Below are 22,229 nucleotides of genomic sequence, written 5' to 3' on the forward strand. Positions count from 1 at the left end.
AAGCAGCAGCAGCAGTATCAGCAGCAGCAGCGGGATCGCAAGATGGTAGCAGCGCACACTTCTTCCCATTCGTCGGAATCTGCCGAGTGGATTATTTGTCTTGATAAGAGGTAGGCTAATGCATGTGCACATCACGTCAATGTCACTGTGTTGAGGTGGTTGTGTGAGCGACGGATTGAGGACATATTGACGTTTTTCTCCCCCCTCCACACACAAACACCAGCGCTCGGGCGTTGTGATCCAACACCTGTACAAAAACATTGATTAATACTTTTGATTTCCCAACTGGATTGAGACTCACTACTCCCGAGGGCGTCATGTGTGAGATTATTGCCTTCATATCGGGTTCATCCCAGTGTTTTGAGCATGCAGCGTTACCTTATTGCTTCTGCTACCTGAGGGTTTAAAACAATATTAGTTTGCACAACTGTAGCTCAGGGCTGGGCAAACTCAATGTTGGAGCAACGTTTAGAACAAGGCTATAGGCTACTCACCTCAACCAGGCAGGTTACATATTTATTTGACTGCATTCATCACTTTGCCAATGCAATCTAACCTCCATATCTCAGTTATTATATTCATAGTGATCATTGTTAGGTGATGGTTTATTCCCAGGGTTGGGCAGATGAACACAACAGTCATGGAGATTACACGTGAAAAAACATGGACATTAAAAGAAAGTTTCAGTATGACTTGTAGAAACATTTTCCCTGAAATTAACCTACATTGATGTTACGCTGGACATTATGTAATCTATAACATTCAAGAGGTTTAGATGAAATTCATCATTAAAGCATAATATGCTATTTTGAGTTGTCTTACAGCCTTGACCTGTTGATTTCTAATTTATATTCAGACTAAATCCAGCCACGAGTCACTGTAAAGCAGTTGTTGACACTGATGTAGGCTATGCGCACCTTTCTTAAGAAGATCCATTGAACCAACAAGCAGATTCTGACATGTCCAGCCTCAGAAACTGGAAAGGGAACATTTGATTTCAGACATTTATGAATCATCATCCCTTTGAGTCACCACTGACAGATGCAGAGGTCTATCATCTATCTGTATGGGCGAAGAACTAGAGTGCATGTAATTTAGCACAAAATGTGCAAATTAAATAATATTCACTTGTCAGGGGTAATGTACATAAGTGCTACATTCTGTATAAGTTTCGTACTGTGAATCCACACATTCAGACTGTGGTGTCAGGTTAAGAGTGCAGTGTGTGTCAGACGAGAGGGATACTGTATGTAACTCAAATGTAAATGGACCACTTTAGACTCACAGGATGAAGAGGGAGAGAACGAGGGGTGCATCACATACTGACGTCCAAAGTCCATCATCTACAAACAGCAAAGTGACGCAGTGAGTGCCAGATGTGTTTACACAGCAATATCCTCTGGTTAATTGCAGGTTTCTGGTTTCCTAGCAGATTGCATTTGTGCTTGACTTTATCAATATGTTGCTAATTTTGCAATGAAATATAGCATATGAATATGTATATTTCAGAGCTTGAAACACATTCTCTGAAAACTTGGTGAACAGCACTCTTCATATAATGAGTGAACACAAAGGCTGTGAGTGTCTTTTTTTAAATTTATTTAAACTGTTTATATTATTACATTTGAATAAAAGGCTTGACAGATGCAGAAATGAACAATACCTCTATATCTTTAATACAAATTTATATAAGTGGATATTCATCATTGTTTGTTTTATAGTATTGAGCTTCCTAAGGATGAAAACAGTCTGTCCTCGTTCGGTCTCTACATCAGCAGTTTTCGAAAGGTTTTTTTTGTTGTTGTTGACTTGGCTGGTTTCCAAATAGACACCTTGGCTTCATATTTGAAACTCAAGCTCCCACACACATCTCTCTCTCTCTCTCTCTCTCTCTTTCTCTCTCTCCTGCCTCCCTGTCCTCACTGTGCAGTGTGTGTTTGATAAAGTACACCGGTGCTGAAATAATGGAGAGTAGACTTAACCCTTCACTTCAAAAACAATTTGGCAGTATAGGCAAGGGGCTCTCATACGTTACATGTGCAGGTGTGATAATACAGTCTTATCGGGAAGTGCACAGTATGGCGATAACGCTGTGTGACTACAGTAAGTTAAAAGCTTTCCAGAGAATTCATGATGAAGAGTCACGCTTGCAAGCTGTTACTCAGTGTAAACACTTTTATTGTACTGAGACAGGGCAGATAATATACAACAATATATTGATTTCAACGCTACATTAAGCCTTCTTGGCAGTGGTGAATCAAAACTTTGTTTCCCTTTTTGAATTATTAATACTGTTTGGCTTCACTTTTTTAAAGGCTGGATATGGATTCAAAGTTGATGTAAGCTACAATACAGTGCAACCACCCACATGTTACATCAGAGGGCCTGGATTCAGTGTAACTAATGTGGGGCAGTTTAATACAGGAGGCACTGGAGGGGGCAGAGGGATAAAGCACACACTGTGATCAGCACTTTCTGCTACTGTGTAAAGTCACAGAGACTGTTAGAGCTCAAAGTAATAAAGAACAGTGAATAGTGACAGCACTGTGTATTCACCTTATCTAAAAGCTATTCTTTGCTTTGTTACATATAAGCTAATCTTTTTTTTTGCATGAGCCAATGGAAACAAACACTGAATTGAAATTGTCTGTAAATCAGAATTGTTTTCAATTTAGTAAAACGACTTAAGAATAATGAATTAATGAATCGTACACTGTGTGTCTTTTTCAGTTTTTTAATTGATCTAGTTTTATTTGAATCCTCAGACCTTCCAAAGCTGCCCACTCTCATTTGTGAGATAATAATTTGTAAATAATACTGTCATATCAATATCATGATTACAAATGGAAAACTTTTTCCAATTTAATGCCTGACTCTGAACCCATCTGTGTTGTTAAATTGTCATTGCACAGTATTTAATTCTCACAGAAGCAACTCTGTGATGCAACTGCAGGCTGTAATATACATCATCTATCACATAATGTGTTTGACATCCACTACGCGACAGTGTTGTGGAGAAAATAATTGGTGTCACATCCCTCCTGCAGACCCTCAGATACAGTCACTGGCGTGGGCCAACCATAGATAGTTTGTTATTAAACCCATGGGTGCAGATCCCGGGGGGGACGGGGGGGACATGTCCCCCCCAATTTCTGAAAAATATGAATTGTCACCCCCAATAAATACCCTAAATTATTCAAAATTGAACAAATGTATTTTCAGACTTCACATTCTTCACATTTTAGATTCACATCTAAAAAGAAATGATTGAAATGGTGGAACAAATAATGTTTGACATTACAATATAAAAATCAGGCTATAAAAACTGATTCATGCCTCTGGTATTGTACATAGAGGGATAGTTTGACACTGAATTGAGGAAACTTGCTCATATTCACCAAGGTTACTTAAAATGGTCTGAGTAATACACAGAATAAATTACTTGGTGGTCAGACTTCACCAGTCCACCATAAGGGGGGATACGTTTCATGGCAGGCGGAAAAGACCCTGTAACTTTGGAAAGTAGCTCATGTTCACCAAGGTTACTTATTATGGTCTGAGTTATACACAGAATAAATGATTTGATGGTCAGAACCCTGTAACTTTGAATGGAAAAGAGGAAACAGATCATGTTGATCCAATGAGCAAATAATTACAGCAATCTTGATTTTGAAAAGGGGTGTTTATTTTATTCAACAAATAGGCTAGCGCATTATGTCAAGTTATAGTAGCCTAACACAAATATGTGCATGCTTCAGTTTTTCAGTAGGCCTGTTCTCAATTCAGTGTAGTGAATAGTGCGTTGAATAACACGTACAGATTAAATCATTTATTTTGATAGACTTTGCAAAACCTCGCTGATAAAACTAAAACACTAAAACGATTAAACAAACAATGCAAATGTGCGTACTAGTTTCCTAGATGAAATCAAGCGCAGTGCACGCGCGCTCCCGCGGCGAGGGGGAACACTATCGGGGATGAGCCAGATGAGCACGACACCTGAAATCAGACACGGACAAAAAAAAAAAAAGCCCCCCAATCCTGACATCGGATCTGCAGCACCTCTGATTAAACCAGACCGATGGACGACGCCCCCGGGGCTGGTTTTGGGTCTATTCCGGTAGTTACTTTGGCCAGTTTAATAATTTAGGCAAATAAGCTTCTGTTAGCATCGTTAGCACAGGTGGCTAACCACGTAGTTAAGGAGTTGAGCTAACAAGCAACACGTCAGGTATGCCTGGTGAGCCCACACACTCACTGTTTACTGCTAACATAAACAAAATAATGAGATTTCACGCACCTCAAAAACACGAAAACACATTTCGGTCAGTCAATCAACAGGTTGACCGTGTTATCGGTGTGATGTGTGCGTGAAAGACTCCTCCACGAGTCCACACCACAAATGAACTACTGTACTGGCGGGTTATTTATTGAGCTGCCAGCCAACTGTCTAAGTGGCATTAATTATGCGTGACATAAAAACTTAAATGACCCTGTTTTCAGGAAATTTCTGGGTAATAGAGTGCACAGACAGAAAATGTAGTTTTTTTTGTTTGTTTTTTTGCGTGAATGTGTTTTATGACATTTTTTGTACTTCTGTAATGTTCTCACTTTTCAGCCCTGGGAGTCTGGTGGCCTACTTGGAGGTGACAAGAGTGACTCATTCATGTGCACTTTGTAATTTACCTGTATATTATTTTTTCTTCCTATTTCCCCAGACCAGCAGAGCGCTCTGGAGAAGATGTTGACATAATTCTTGCACGTCTGAAAAATGTGAAGGCCTTCGAGAGATTTCACCCCAGGTTGCTGCAGCAGATTTGCCTGTGTGGATTTTATGAATGCTTGGAGAAAGGCATCACATGTAGGTCAAAGCACAAAATCTGAAATTTGTCTCATGTCTGAGTGCAAAATGGTCCATCAGAAAGAATAAATAACAATGTTCCTCTTGAATCAGCTGCTGATTTATTCAAACTGTGCTGTGTTTTTCAGTGTATCGCCAAGGAGACATTGGCACCAGCTGGTATGCCGTCCTCTCTGGTTCACTGGATGTTAAAGTATCTGAGACATCAAGTTATCAGGTACTACTCATGTGATTTTACAAGCATATGATGCCCCAGTTTTAACTGAAATATGGCAAAACAAATTAGAAGACGGAAAGGTTTTCTTCTTCTGTCTATCTAGCCTATTAGCATATCACATACGAACATGTTCTCAAATGTTCTCAAATTTATCTATTTTTAAGACTTCAAATATGCACCATCTCCCTCCCATATTTCTGTGCAGACTTTAATTTATTTTAATAGTAAACCCCCACTTGAAATTCCTGCAATGTAATCCATTGCAAAAGAGTCCTTATCCAAGCTTGTTTGGAGTGTGGGTTGTACTCAGGGACATGGCTGAATATTTCTTAATGCAGCATCTTTATGTGTCTCAGTTTGTCTGGGAGCTGATTGGAGTAATTTCTTTGCAGACTGAAGTGTGTGCGTCTAACACAAGTGTTCAGGTGATTGCTTCTAACCATCGAGAGTGATCTGATCAATGCAGAGCACTGCTTCTGAAGTACAGTGCACAATAGCATTATTACTTGAAGAATAAGGACATTACATTAGCACAGTGTTCCTTTTATCGATATTTTATTCTAACAAAGGGGTGATTCACCTAGGGCACCATCTCTCCATATCTGTGTCTGTTATAGGATGCTGTTACTATATGCACACTGGGGGCTGGTACAGCGTTTGGAGAGTCGATCCTTGATAACACCCCCCGACATGCCACCATTGTTACACGGGAGATCAGTGAGCTCCTACGCATTGAACAGAGGGAGTTCAGGACTCTGTGGGAGGTGAGTACCACTGTCTGCTTCATATGTAAATGTGTCAGACCACAGGAAGTCTTTGGCTACATTACAGATGGTGACACATTTGGGAGGTAAACTCAAGGTATCTGAAAAGGTAATGAGCCATATACTGTGTTCTGTTTTGTTTCTTTGTACCAAGAAGATTAAGCTTAGAGACCTTACATAAATCTTTAACACAGAAAATGAAAGATGAATTTAACTACGTTTTCCGAAATGAAACTATAGCCTGGCTCCAGACGTCTGAGTCCCCACTGGCTCGTCCTTTTTTTATTGATTCAATTCATCAGGAGGGATGAAAATTTAGCTTTATTATGAGGCCATAAAGAAGCAGTAATCTGAAAATCTGTAGAAAAATCCATGGGCACATTGCATTTCAGTGCATTCTAGGCAGCAGAGTGGGTTGCTTAATAAAGGCCACACAGATTAATATACGTTTATCCTTTAATATTATCATCTACCGTGGAGGAGTCTGTTGTAAGCCAGGGAACAGCCACCTGTCTTAGTCTTGAAAATGACACGCTGAATGTGAAAACTGTGACGAATTGAGATGAGCACAAGCCAGAGCGTAGGTGGTGTAGAGTCAAGGTGGCGTGTTGTTTGGTAGACTGAGGGTTGTGAATTTATTGTTTGTCCTCCCTGCAGGAATAATGTGAGCTGCACACTTTTTATATTGTAATCTTCTGCTCCCGAGTTTGTATGGAAGCCGTCCAAAAATATTGCTTTTATTGGGGGTGTAGGAGATTTACAGTGTTTGACCACTAGATGGAAGCACAGTGCTGAGGAGAAACAGAGTCTCCCTGGTTTTGAACCATGTACTCATTATTACAGAAGTTACAGAACTATTAATACTGCATACTTTTGAGGTAGATTTTACTGTGCCAGGCCAGTTATAAAGTATACCTCACTGTATGCAGGAGTATTGATTAATTGTCTCAAGATGTAGACCAGCATCATTGTGCATGGACAAATTAAAGTAGGTCCCAATGCATCATTCCTTTATTCCTCTGCTGCTCATATTGGTGAGTAGATGAGATGTCACACTGTGCAGAGCCCCCCCCCCCCCGTGTACTGGGCTGGTTTCCTGAGAGACACAGCCCATTTCCTCTGGGACTGAAGGGCACCGCACAAGCGTGTTAAATTATGATCTGTGTGTCTGTGTCCGTGCACTGGCCAGCTGCAGTGTGACGAGATACTTAATCCCGCTGGCTGGATGTGTGTTCAGGATCACGTGGAAATACTACCGTGCTACACATTTCACCTCTGCCCCGGGGCAACCTCTTCACCAAGGTTTGTTCCAACTGAGATTTTACGGCTTCTGATTCTGGTGCCCAGATTGTTGTATGTTGTCCTCAGATCTCTGTGGATTTGCTTGTTATGTAATATAATGATATCATGTGAAATGAGATGTAGTTTGATGCATTGGAAGATACTTGGCAGGGTTACAATTTTGTCTCTACTGTGAAGGTATGAAGGAGAAAAGTAATCTCTGAATGACAAATTTAAACTGGTCAGGTACAGTTTGACTGGATAGCACTGGTTAAATAATATATTGTCATTGACATCTATTCCAACTCGCTCGCTTTAGGAACAAAATTAAACTGGAGAGTCGTTTTTCTGAAGGTGTTATCACCGCTCCTTTGTCTCAAAGCCCAGATTCCCCTAAAAATATGTTTCATTTATTGTTTCTTCATTTGGATGTGTGAGCACCATTGCAACATGGTAACACCCGGTGCAAAGTGGATTTTGTAGTATAATAGGAATCATCTTGAGAAGAGAAAGCCTATATGTAATTTTTTTTTTTTTTTTTTAATTACGGTGTGTAATTTTCAAAACCATGTAATTTTGTATGTGTGGCAGGAAAGATGTCACAAACAACATGAACAAGTCATTATTCCAAGTTGAGAGCTTTTATTATGTCTTTAAACAAGTCTGGAGGGGATCTTTAATGTTTCCTCTTTAAAAATGTTTGCACTTCATGCAGTTCAGGTCGACTTACGGGTTGTCCAAATGACATATTCACCATATTTGCTCTCCGTTGTGTTTCCAGATATACTTCAGCCAAAAACCATGGCAACAGTTTACAGCATTAGCATCAATACATGGATCCTCTGTTGTTAGATGTGCTGAGCTGCCTTTGTCTCACATGGGCAACAAAACAGTGACTGAAGGTCTATTGAGTAAAAACTCAGCACATGGATGAATAAATCTTTACACTCGCTTCTGGTATTTTGCAATTTGTTTTTCTTGCAACACTTTTGCCAAATTATTCTGCCTTATTCTGCCGTCTTTCCTTATTTATTCCTCTCAGTTTTACAGCAATGCAGAAAAAAAGTCTGATGTTCTTTCTTGTTAGTGGTGGCATCCGATTTAAGACTGTCTGTTAACTGCCACCAACTTCCCGGGGGCCCTTCCCTCCCCTTGCATGGTTTTCTGGCTATGTAAATAAATGAAATTCAGCTACTTCACACATGCTTTATTAAAGTAGAAGTACATTTTGTGATGCACAGAACCATTTAGCTGTGTCTCATCTCTCACAGCCCTGAAAACCAGGCTGAACAGAGACCTATTTCTTTTGGCCCGCTGATATTAAGACACAGACAGTAAAGGAGTGATGCTAAGGGGAAGGTACCACTTACCCTGCTTTGCGGAAGAGTAAGCCTGAGGAAACTAACTTGTGCACCACCTCCTCCCACGCAGCTCTGTCCTCCTGCCCGTGGCCTAAGACTTTTACAAAACTATGCCAGAGTGAGCACAGCTTCGCCCTAATGAACCAAAAGATACTATTTTTTATTCATGGCTGTCCGTGTCAATTATTCAACATATATCTTTCTCCAGTCTTCTCCTAAAGTAAATCTGTTTGTAAGTGTGTTTTTCTGCCATGCATAGACCTAATGCATATTTTTGTTTCAGTTTTTCTTTCATGTGACTGTGGCATATGACAAGTGCACATACAGAGACTCTTTGCCTGCATGCGTGGCCCATGGACACCACTCATGCATGCAACTTTAATATGTATTTTCTTGGGCTGCTGACTGCTACAGTCACTATGTTAAGGGCTTTCATGCAGCCATGCACGTGACAGAGGCTGGGTTTTGTTACTGGGAATGAGCGGCATTGTGCTTGTTTGTTTAATATAGCTGACATGAGCCAAGCTCAGCTCACACACACACAGAGACACACATACAGACACACACACACACAGGCACGCTGACTGGAGCTTAGATGGCTTGATCATCAATTTGCTCTTCACTTTGTTTCCTGCTTCCGATGGCCACTGTGATTGAAAAAACACAACTGTATTTTGTGATTTTAAGGTTGTAAGTCACGTGAGCATGAATGTGTCGTGGACAGAAAGCTTTGTTACACATCACAGGAGGACAGTTGGCATCTGCACTGCACATGCTTGAAGAAACAATGCATTACACGAGGCTGTATGTATTCTGCATGTGTGTTTACCCTCGCAGCATATCTGCTGGGGGGCTGAGCAGGGAGTGTGGGAGGGGGGGATTGGTGTGTCACTATTATCAGTTCATAGAAGCAGCCTGGGAAGCTGATGAACAGGAAGTGGCAGGGACGCAGCATGCCCTCTGGTGTCTGAGGATTGGGTGGAAGAGGTTGGAAAAACAAGGCCACATGAATACTCTGGCTGTTTAACATCCAAGTACAATGTCACATCCAGAGCCAGAGTCCCTCCAAGTGTACAGCGGAAACGTGCACGCAAAGAACAGGAAGATTGTATCAAAAACATTTGTGTTTTATTCCCTTATCTCTGTTCACACAGTTGTTACATCATCAAAAGCCTGCAATCTGAACTGTAACCTGTGAAATGACAGGACTACATTTTACTAGGATAAAAACAGCAGTGGGCATTGCTGGTTATTGGTATTACGTCCTACACGGCTCTAATGTTGATCTCAGCATCTCTACTGTAGATTGACATGACATTTTGCACATATTCATGGTCCACAGAGGATGAAGTCTACTGTTTGTTGATCCAACAGCCTGTCCTCTAGCGCCACCATGAGGTTTATATATGTGATTCAGAGTGAAAATCTTCAATGGCTGGTAAATTGATAACAATCCCAAATTAAAGGAGGATTAAATAGAGATTCCCTTGTCGGCAGATCGGTGCTGACAATCAGTCTTTTAGTCCTTTAGATCTGTCCAGTACTTTTGTATCTACTTCACTTTAACTGTTCAACCATTTGAGTGTCTAAAAATGAGCATCACAGCCTCACAAGGCTGTTTGCCTGGTGATAGACTCTAAGTCTTGTTTGATTTTGTATCAAGACCTTTAAGCTAAACTGCTTTCACAGGATTTATTTAACAGTTTAGTCCGACTCAAAAAAGAGCAGCACTTTTATGTGGGTCTGGAAAAAAATGTATCAAAGACTTTGTTTGAACCTGACTCTTCCATTGTAACCACATCATCGGTTTCAAATTTCAAATCAAATTTGTGACATGAGGAGAAAGCAAGGAAGATGAAATATGTTCTTCTGTCCAGTACTGCAGGTTGCTGCTGTCCCTCATGAAGACATTCGAAATATAATTTATCTGAGTCTTAAACCAGTACCTGTTCAGTACAAACCCTGATTCCAACAAATTCAGAATGATGACATAAGCCAAATACAAAACAAGAGACTTTTACCATCATGTTTTTTCCTGGAATTGTAGACGTCAGTTGGGAGAGTAAAGAACAAAGTGTTTTTATTTTATTTTATTTGCACAATTACATAAACAAGCAACCAAAATAACTAAAATACAATTAACAGGTTGTATAGGTGAGATTTTAAAAACCTGGAAAAGGGAATCATACTAAGCATGAAGAACAAAAGTGAAAAGTCCACACTAGTAAACAGAACAAGGAAACATAAAATCAAAAAGCAAGATTAACTCAAAAACTTGACAGTGATTCAGTGGCACACATTTACCCTTGGCTTGCACTGTCTTTGTTTCTGCCCCATCTTGTTTGAAATCTGCGTGTTTTCATCTCTTAATTTTAAATATGCGGATGAAGGAAAAAATGAAGAGGACAAGAAAAGAAATACAGTTTAATTAAAAAATAATTGCCAATTGTAAATGTGCAGGTTAGATTATATCAGATAATGATGATGATTATTAGAAATAATAACCGATATAAATTTTAGTTTTAAAGTTATACCAAGGTGATACGAAAATGCAGAAATCAAATTGATTGATATTACACTTTCGTAAAAAAAAATCCTTAACAAATCTGCGATTGAGTAAAGATATTATACTTTTGATAAACACTGATTATGGTCATTTCTTAGAGGGAAAATGCTCAGGGAGGTTAGAGCAGCTGTCTTGTGTCTTTGCGAGTGACAAGGTTAACAATATGACACCATCTGGTCTCTGTCCTTGAGAGTCAGTGGCTCAGTGATTGGAGCAGGACACCAGATCATAATGTCTGTACATCTGAGGGTCGAGACCGGACAGTTCTGTCGTCCACTGAGGACAGGGTTTCCCTGAAGAGTTGTAAGATGATGAAAGCAGCAGAGACATTATTGCAATATTTAAAAAAAACAAAAACATTTCTGCTTATTGATCAATCAATACAGAAAATGAGAGAGATACATGGAGAGAGAGAAAGAGAGATACAGGGAGAGAGGGAGATGCAGGGAGAGAGAGAGATTGAGCATGCTCTCCTGTGTGCTCACTGACTGGAGTTGAGTAATCACCTAGCAACTGCTGCTCAGAAGAAGTGAGCAGCTGACTGGCACTCTGCTGGTCTGAGGCAGCGCTCGCTCAGCTCTCACAGCGGTGTGTGCAGGCTGCGAGTGCACTACTGGATCATGTTGGTGCCTATATGACTAGTGTGACACTCTGGGAATCTTGAGAGTGGATTTTACATGCCTGGATTAAGTGAGCGTGGAGGACCTACGTGATCAACAGCCATAGTAAGCTGCATGGGACGCTGCTAGCATCTTTAGGTAATCTTTCTCAAACTTTTGGAAATTTGCATTTGATTCATGAGAAATACTTTGTAAGATTTGGGGTAGGTAAAACATGGCTGGATTTAAATTCCTGCAGAATATTACTTTGATGTAAAACTACCTGGATTTAGGCTTTGCAATCAGAATTTCAAAATGTTAAAGAGTTTTAGTTTTAGCAACAACAACAACAACAACAAAAAAAGGGAAATTTGTTGAATTTATTTTATAACTCTCTGTTTTTGGAGGAATTCTAATATTTAAGAAGATGAATTTCCTTCCTCGGTTATTTCCGCAAGTGGTCCTGATTTGTGTCACTGTTTAAAATAATTATTGAATGCTTTGAGGACAGTTTGCACCATGTTGCTTATGTAATCTGGGTTGAACACAGGGGTGCATTCATGCACATTGATGCTCACAATACCATAATGTGCTCAAGCATGAAAGACTGAGGATGAGCTTGCGCTGAAAATGCACTGATAAGAGATGGTTAATGTCTTCACTCTGATGTTATGACAGAGATAAGACTGAGTTTATCTGTGGGTTCCTGATCCCTGTGATTCTGAACTTAAAAAAAAAAAAAAAAGATTCAAAATCTCTCCTCCACACTACAACAGTTATTCATCTGCTTTAAGGAGTCCCTGAGGCTTTGAAACTCTTCATCTTTTTATATCATAAAGTCGCATAAACAAATGCAGATTTTGCATCGGTTTCAAAAACATAATTCATTACAAGTGAGGAAGTAATGTGTCGTCAAATCGTGTATGGTGGCATTTTGTTAATGCTGTTGTCTGCTTGATGATTGATTTTGTATTAGAATGAAATTATCACCATAGATCTGTTGAATGTGAGTTTTTATTCCTAGTTACTTAATGTCATGGGATTTGGACTGCTACACATCCACCTGTCTTGTCAGTCAGGTGTCTTGTCTTGTAAATTCACTTGAATTATGATTATAACAATGATAATGAATTTGTAATAATATGTTGGAGGTATATTCAGAGACCGTAACCTCTCTGACTAAACCATTGTGCTCTTCAGATTATCTGACTCAGTAGAAAACCCCTCTAGGTCTATCTCAGTAAACATTTGCACTGTGGAAATTTTGTGCTGAGATGTCAGTGAGTCCCAGCCAGTGGTGCTTATTTCTGACTCTTGACTGTCCCTTTGCCAATAAACACTGACATGTCGTTACAACTAAAGTGATGCCAAAAAGCTCTTAAAAAGCGATGTACTGCTCTGCCTTCCCGTTACAACTGGAGATAAGGGACGATAAGGAAAGCTCTGTCAGTGTTATGGTCATAAAGTGACAAACAACAGGGAAGTAGCTGCACAAATCACACACTGTGGCTGTTTTATTGTGACATGAAGTATTGCTATCTTCTTTTCTGCTGCAAGTGCATTTAATCTTTGATGCCTTTAAAAACAAAACTATTAAGTCAATAGGCAAATTAAGTCAGTTTTGATGTATTTACTATAATTGGAGTAAATCTGCAGTGTTATCTCTATATCTGAACTGATTTTAATATTCAAATAATCTGTTGGAATTAAATGATAAAGGGCAATGGATAATAGGACTGATTTAAAGGAGTTTGGGTTTCACATTTGTGAAATTTATGCTCATTTGCTGTCTTCCTTTTAATTAGATGAGAGGATGTTGATCTATTAAGTCAACTGAGCACAGCATCATTTTAATTCCAGGGGTTCAGGTGCACATGTAGGCTACTTCCAATTTATTATTGGTTAAATTACAATGAAGTTAAAGCACATTCTTTAAATCCATTGATTTAAGATTGGGAAGTGTAATGATAAATACAACAAACTCATTTGTTTTGCATATTACAGGGATCTCCAGTAGCAGAAATAAAAGTTTCCATTCTTAAATATTTCAAAACAACAAATTCATAATGTTTTAAATTGCTCACAATACAGCCTCTTGTCATGATATTTTTAATATAAAATGATAAATATTTATAGTTTTTCGAGTATAGTCGAAAAGCTCATGCTGCTTGACAAATTGTTTATTGTTTATGGATTCCCATTAGTTGCCTTGGCATCAACTAATCTTCCTCGAGTCCAGCACATAAAAATGAAAAACAAACATAACACAAACATCGTAAACATAATCAGATTAAATTGCAAGATATCAGAGCACATATACAAATGACTTAAATGACTCCATCAATTATCAATTACTGGTTGATTTTCTGTCAACTGACTAATCAATTAATCAATTAATTGTTTTTAAGTCTAGACAAAGAAGAACAAAAAAATATATATGTCAAAGAGAAAAAGCAAGCAAATTTACAAGCAAGGGTAAATTTGATACCTGTAAAAACTGTGGCCAACAGGGAACTGGGGGATGTAGAACAGGTGTATCGTGCACCTTAAGAGGCAAGACATCATCACATGACAAGATAGAAACTGAGTGCTTTTAACACACCTGACAACAGTCCTAATCTTCCTCTAAAACAACATCCCCACCCTGCAGAGTAGATCCAACCCCTCAGGGAGCCGGGCTTTATTAGCTCAGTGGGTTTAGGTTCATTTGTTCATGTGTGGTTCAGTTTAAGTGCTCCTCCCTAATCCTAAATCCTTTAAGTGTTGATAAATACAGATAGGCTGGTTGAAGTGACTCTGAAGGCTTCATGTCGCCTGCACTGATTAAATTTGAAAAATTAATTAATTTCTTGTTTGTGTGTCCAAATACCTCTCCGCACAATTTTCATAATATGAATATGGTGTTGACTTTAATCTAGGATGGAAGTCAGCTCTAATTTTGGGGTAGGCACATGGAAATGTTTTTAAAAGCTGAGGTCACCGAGACATTTCCAAACTCCTACATAATTAAGGGGGAAAAGCTGTGTGCCCCAGGAGGGTTGCTAAAGTGATTAACTGACTTCAGAGGGTAGAATTGAATTTAAAACATGACCTCTGAGAGTACATTACCATCCAGGAACAAATGGCTCAGGAGTTCTAGCTTTCATTCAGTCTCCTCTGACCAGGAGATATGAAAGCGGAGAGAACCGGCCACTCACTAAGTGGTCCTCAATCAGTTTCTTATTGACCCAGAACACAGCTTCTGTCGCACGTAATGGGTTTAGGTTAGGTCTTAAACAATTTGTCGTGTAAGCCTGGCTCAAGATTATGTTGTGGTAAAGGACCTAAAAGAACTTAAAGATCAGACAATTTTTAGGTTTTAAACATGACAAAGAGAGTGGGGAAAGGAAAAACAACAACAATAACTATAGCCACATGTGGTTCCCATTTGTATACGGCTCCTATATCCCCTTATCAGGTATTTACATTAAAATATTACCACAGTATTACTGTAGTAGAGTGAGGCAGTGTTGAGAATACAGTGCTAGCAAGTAAATCCCATTTCAAAAAGCAGATAACAGGGAATATATTTAAATGATTTAGATGATGTTGAATTTCCAGACACTACCTGTTGGTTCCACATTGTCAAAGATGCGTACTCCTCCCACTGCAGTCTCGTACCACTTCTCCACCTGCACAAGGTGCATGATGTGACATTTCCTTATGGCTACGGTTGGATCGACCTCTTTGCGCACCGGTGTCATGAACAAAAACCTGACATTTATATGGCTGCATGATGTTCATTACATAACATCTGTGATGCTGCGGGGCACAGTGATAGCATAAGACACGTAACAGTTGTACTGACATGCTCCGTTTGCTCTGTGGCTCTCTGCGGCTTGCACATTGCATGAAGGAGTAACTGCTTTTTGACAAGTTGAAATATGTAATTTGCGTGACTGGGAAAAAGAAAGACAATAAACATTTTCAAACAAGTATTCAAAACTGGAATTAAGTATAGAATGGAGCCAGAGTTATTTATAATGTACAGCAAATGTTTTTTTTAATAGCTAAGTTACTGTACATTATCTTATCTTCACATTTTCAGTTTTCACAGTGAATCATAAAAAACACTCCTCTGGTATTTTCCTCGGGTTGTTGTGATTATGTCTCAGTGAACCCTACTTACATTTGCGTGTCTGGACTAATGAGGATGAAAATTAAATATCAGCAAACACCCCAAACTCTCAATGACTTTCTCCTTGTCCTCACATCCTGGAGGCAAACGCTGACAGAAGGGTTCTTGTATCTCTCGTTGGAAGAGACAGAAGGGAAATAACATGCAACAACGACTTCCAGCCAGAAACAAACCACAGACGCTTTGCTTTCCATAGTTTGTGTTTCTGTATCATTCAAGTTGACAGATTTATCTGCTTTTTTTAAGTTTACCTCTTGTTGGCAGAGATAATCTTGTACTGTAAGGAGTAAGATAATGATATCAGGGTCTTTACTGGGATGCAAGTCTCTTTACGTCATTTTTAAAAACAACTATAGATGTTATAGGTCATTTTCAACCCTCTGATACAATTCATAGTGTCATATATCATACCTACAGCAGCACATGTAATGGACCTTGGTGTTAACCCTAACAAAAAGATGCCTAATACGCTACTACATGGTTAGATTTAGGAAAATGTTATGATTTTGGTTAAAACAAGTATTTCCTTATAGTTAACAATCTCTGTTTTCATTGTTACTATATATAATTAATTGCTTAACTTTGTTTAAGGCTCCCAAATAAAACAGACAACCCAATGTTGCAACTGATGGATTCATCTGCGTGTGTTCACTCTTGAGCACTCTACTACGTCACTGAACTTCCCCCTTTGCTCCAGTCATAATTACTATGGCCACTAGATGCTGCCTAACAACAAAAAGTAACTATGGATTATAAAAACCTGCACAAACAAACTATGGGCTCGTTTTTTCGCAGGTTGATGGTATGATGTATAATACATGACCACTGCTGTTATCTTATGACATGGCATGTAACATGCTGCATTAAAAGATGATTTAGTGCATTTTAGCAACATTTATGCTAGTGGTATGGTTTCAAGGATGGGATGAAATTAAATATTGTAAAATATTATGTACCCTGTTGACTTCTGTGATTCCCCAGGTGCCACCTGGACGATTTTATTTTGGCATGTCCCATGTCTGGGCATAATGTTGAAACAAATCGCTGCTTTACTAATAACTTTAATGTCAGCTGCAGCTATAAGTAAATAGACACTCTGTTGTTTATATGTTGGTTTACGTCACATAATCTGTATGATCGATGTTCTCTTGTCAGCTGGAGCCTGTTACTGGCTGAGATGAATTAATTCTGGTATTCTCTTTATTTTTACAGAAATATCATCAGTGCATGGCAGGTCTCCTCGCCCCACCCTATGGTGTGATGGAAAGTGGCTGCAGTGCTGACAGTAAGTAACCTTGCATTGCTGCTTACATTTCTGAGTGGTCTAGTCTCTCCTTTTTAAAGCAGGGGCTGAAGAAAGCAGTAGGCTGAAACACGACAGACAAACAGATTAAAATGAGAAACTAATAAGAAGTTTTATGTATTATATAGAGTGCTGGCTATCTGTTCTTTTCTTAGTTTTGTTGCCGTGCACCTATACCTGAACTTGAGACTTTTAGGAGTGTGCTCACTTTTTTTTTCAACCTGAGCGGTTTAGTCTCGCATCACAGTTATGGTTAACACAGGCTGTTGTTGATTTGAAATACTTAATTAAATTCAGTTTAATTCTAGCTGGACTTAAAAGCATCATTCAACTGTCCACTGTGTAGACGTGAAAATTCATGTTGAATTTGTTTGTGTGTTTTGTTCAGTTTAACTCTAAAGATGAGTGTAGTGAGGAGAAGACAGTCTCTAACCATAATGTTGCACAAGTGAGTACAAAAAACAGTGACACTGAATGGATATAGAAAAGTCAGCAAGATAAACTAATTAAAAAGCCATGAAGCTCAATCACTGCCATCACATGTTATGCAATGGCAGACAAATGTGTGTTACCAACACTGTATTAATATTTCCCTTTTAAAATATCATGGTTATTGTCAATACTGGTAGATTGCAGCACTTCTTTTGCATAATTTTGTGTTTCTCAAACAGTTTTTATATAACAAATAGTTTCTTATTTTGTACAATATGCAATATATTTTCATTTTCATTTTTTTCTGTTGCTAGGTAACTTATTATATATTAGCTCTGACAGAGCACTAAACTTGCTTCAGAGTCATGTGCCATAAACATGACGAACAACAGAGTCCAGAGCCTGATGGCTTCCTGGCATTGGGATTAACTGTGTGTTATGCATTTTTAAGGAAAGTTCATAAATGATGGACGGATTTAGAAAGAAATGTTTCTCTATTTTATGTTCCAAACAAATATGGCTTCTTAAAGTGACATCTGGACCCACACTCATCAAAAACATGGATTTGCATTAACCACTGTAGTGCCTGTTCTACTTTTAAAAGTGGATATGTCTGCTTTAATATTCACTGTTTTGTGCTTTGGAGCAGCACTGTAGCAGCACGGCTCTGAGTGTTTTTCTAACATGCAGTACAATACTTAGGGGATTTACAGTACTGCGCTCAATGCATGAATTCACAAAGACAGAAATCACACAAGCATCAAGCAGCTGGAGGCGGATGCACTCTCCTGTACAGAACATGCACAGCTGCTCTGTGGTTTTTGTAACTGTAGTGGTCGAGTCACATGAATTAAACATGTTTTAAATAGTTTTCTTAGTCACAACACATTCTGCTTTTACAGCACTTCGGTGTTAACAGGTGGATGCTTTTAAAGTCTGCGCTGTTTCATTCACTACATTCAGCACAACTCTTCCTGGGCCTTTTAATAATAGCTGCAGTTATTTGTTAAGTTATTTGTCAGCCCTGAAGTGTTCAGATGAAACGTGCTTTTCTTCCTCAGGAAATTAAACTTCTGATTTTTATCCAGGGCTGGAGGCAGTATGTGTTGGGTGGTCCATCCCTATGTCTGTCCATTGTATCCATGCTTGCAGGAATTTCTTCACATTTGTAGCAAACATTCACTTGGATTCGATGACCACGTGATCATATTTTGACGGTTTAGATTAAAGTTCAATCAGTGTGACCTCACATCCATGTGAAGTTGAAGTATAAAGAAAACCCAGAAGGAATTTCATTACCCCTGACACAACAATTCACTTGACACACATTTTTGGCCTCAAGTGACAAGTTGATACACTGATGATGACAAATAGGATAATGTTGAGATTTATCCAATTGGTCAAAGGTCAACTTCACCGTGACATCATAATGTTCTGCAAAAACAGTAGCAACTCACTCCTGTAACTATTATAACTGATTTTGTCCTGCAACTTGTCTGATTGGCAGAGGCATACAACCATGGTTTTACCTAATCTTAAAGGGATAGTTCAACATTTTGGCAAATTGCCCATTGCCATAATCGCTATAGTCATAGCAGTAGGTTCGTTACCTTTAATTGTCGGTGTAAGCTATTTTTAGAACGGAGGAGCGGAGCGGCAGGCTGCTCAGGGCTATGCTATGGAGGCTAAGGGAATTTCTTGGTTTTCCTCATCAAACTCATCAAATACACAACCCAACAACTCCAAAAGGCTGTCGTGGACAAGTTGTGAGCTGCACAATCACCACACTATGAGATAATAATGGAACGTTACGAGACGGAGCTGTTTTAGAAGTAAATTCATGCAAAACCGCTGATGCGTGTTGCGTTCAGGGACAGTTTTTCAGCAAGCAGACTCTGTATTTACCCTGTATTTACCTCAAAAACGGCTCCGTTTCGTAACGTTCCATTATTATCTCATAGCGTGGTGGTTGTGCAGGTCACAACTTGTCCATGAAAGCGTTTTGGAGTTTGGGGATTTTGTATTTGATGAGTTTGATGAGGGAAACCAAGAAATTCCATTAGCCTCCATAGCGTAGCTCTGAGCAGCCTGCCGCTCCGCTCCTCCGTTCTAAAAATAGCTTACACCGACAAATAAAGGTAACGAACCTACTGCTATGACTATAGCGATTATGGCAATGGGCCAATTTGCCAAAATGTTGAACTATCCCTTTAACCTCTCACATGCATTGTGTACACTACATCCCCCACTGATGTGACGGACTTGATGTGACACTTGAATGAACGCAATGATGCCACACGGTCCAGCATGACAGCTTCACATACAAAATGATGGGCAGCTGTGTTAACTTGTCAAAGTAGCACAAAACGTATACAGACGGACAACACATCATATAAATAGAAATACATTCCAAGAAATGTTCAAGAAGATGGCCGACAGCAAAATAAAAATGTAAATATAACCCAGGATCCAAAGAAAAACATGTCCTCCAGTGAAAATCTTCAAACATATGGGTCTTCTGTTACATAGGTTGCTTGGCAGTGGTTTTCAAGTGACCCTTTAGTATTTTATGATCTGCCTCTGCCTGCATTAGAACAACAGCCCTATTTGTTAGTACCCACTAAAATACATTTAATATGTTGTAATAGTAAATGATGTGAGTGTTTCCTGATGTGCTTGGTCAGTTGGTTAGTCTATTTAGCTAACTAAAGCTACTTGTAGTGTGTAGTCTTGGTTTAGGATTATGCTTAGTTTTTGTGTTCATGTTTTGTGTCATTTTTAGCTGCCTGACTTATCTATCTATCTATCTATCTATCTATCTATCTATCTATCTATCTATCTATCTATCTATCTATCTATCTATCTATCTATCTATCTATCTATCTATCTATCTATCTATCTATCTATCTATCTATCTATCTATCTATCTATCTAATAGTGTAGATAGATAGATCCTACTGTATGTCTGACCTTCCTCCGGTAATCAAAAATATTTCTGATATTAATAAACTTCACCCAGCATGAGAAAGAAATAAGTATCCTAGATTTGATTGTTGTTCATATTAGCCATATTATATCAGCTATTAAAAGAAAACCTGTTTTTCAATTTGACAGTTTTTACATTTGAATCATGTAATATATTTCTCTATTACTAAAGGGACAACGAGGAGTTTGTATTTGGTTATAAAAAAGTCTCACATTAATGTGGATGAATCTACGCTACCCACACTTTTTAATGGCTCCCTTTTCGATAAATATCGTTTTGTGTCTATCGTTATTTAGTTATTATAATTAATGTTGGAAATGCTGTGCGAGCCGACCAGCGTTTCCTTACTTTCGGTTTCGCTGACGCTGCCCGCGGGTCATTGGAATAACGCAGCCGAATCGCCGTTTATGGTCGGAACTACGGCGGTATCTGATTGTCTTCGAACTAGGGCTGTCAGAGTTAGCGCGTTAATCGTGATGCGATTAATTTAAAAAAATTTACGCGATTAAATTTTTTAATCGCTGTTAATCGCGGCCCATTTTGTCCTCTGTCTGCTGGACTGGAGGACTGGAGTGTGGGACCTCCAGTCCAGTAGGTGGCGGTAAGGCACCTTCAAGTTGGTTGCTACACAAATATACACAGTCTAACATATATCCACAGCTCCATCCATTCATTTTTTGACGGCTTTGTTGTCAACATATGCACATGGCCAGGCAGAGGTGTAGCAAAGTAAAGGGCAATTTCCACTGGATGCAATTCGTTTCAATTCTGTGTGAGTTTCATGCATCATGTGTTATGATTAGGTAGGCCTACTAGGTCTGGTCTAAAAGTTGTTTGTCTAGAGATTATAACACTTTGGAGTGTTGAAAGTCCAAAGCGCCATATATAATATTTTTAATAGAGATTAATCGCGAGTTAACTATGGAAAAAATGCAATTAATCGCGATTAGAAAAATTAATCGTTTGACAGCCCTACTTCGAACCTCTGACTTTCATTATTGATGAATGAAAACATTCTTGGCAAGACGTCCGTCTTGCGCCAGTCCAAGAATTTCACCGTGCTCATGGTAAATGTAGTATGAAAACACTTCGCTTTCCAAAACTCCTCGTTGTCCCTTTAATGTTTCCCCTGACAGACCTAGTTTGTCTAGTGGTCACATGGTCTAAATAGTAACATCAGAAAAATCTCTCAGGGGATGAATATTTACTAAAATGACCAGAAATTACACAGAGAACTGTCAACAGACTGATATCAAGATACTGATGCTTGGCTTTTGTTCCTGGAAGGATTACCGCAAGTGTAATGTTACATTTCTAGCTATGCTCCAGTTTCTCTGTATTGTGCGCCTCGTGTATGTGTCTTGTGGTATCAGCAGTCTGAGGCACATCTAAGAATAGCTGAGTTTTTTTTCCCCCTGCAGATACAGTTGTGACAGAGCAGCCCTGACTGAGTATTTGTCCTGGAGGGGAGTGGTACAGTACAAGCTTAAAGCTCTGAATATTGAGAAATAACCACAACCCTTTCAACAATTCCTCTGCAGGATTTTCATGTAGAATATAAACTCTGTTAAAAGTATTCCCCCAGTAGTTCCCTTCTTTTTCCCTCACTTTGCTGCCGTTGTACAGAAACAGCCATACCCCCAGGTTAAGCACTTGAGTATAATAACACATTTAATTAATAA

At 39.0% G+C, this 22,229-nt stretch overlaps 1 protein-coding gene across 2 annotated transcripts in view; it reads left to right on the forward strand.

The window, feature by feature from the left end:
* The window catches only part of rapgef4a (Rap guanine nucleotide exchange factor 4a), a 36,623-nt gene continuing 14,394 nt past the window's right edge, over nt 1–22,229 (forward strand). Inside the window, exons 1-5 of one of the 2 annotated variants that reach the window (XM_085764522.1) lie at nt 1–110; nt 4,719–4,861; nt 4,990–5,078; nt 5,696–5,842; nt 17,039–17,111. In XM_085764522.1, the coding sequence (XP_085620648.1) occupies nt 43–110; nt 4,719–4,861; nt 4,990–5,078; nt 5,696–5,842; nt 17,039–17,111 (520 nt within the window). In that variant the 5' untranslated portion in view covers nt 1–42. The remainder of the gene's footprint in view (nt 111–4,718; nt 4,862–4,989; nt 5,079–5,695; nt 5,843–17,038; nt 17,112–22,229) is intronic. The other variant, XM_085764521.1, reaches the window with a different exon arrangement.

Source organism: Trachurus japonicus, chromosome 21 (assembly GCF_045865225.1).
Source record: "Trachurus japonicus isolate A0001 chromosome 21, Traja_1.0".
Taxonomy (NCBI): Eukaryota; Metazoa; Chordata; class Actinopteri; order Carangiformes; family Carangidae; genus Trachurus; species Trachurus japonicus.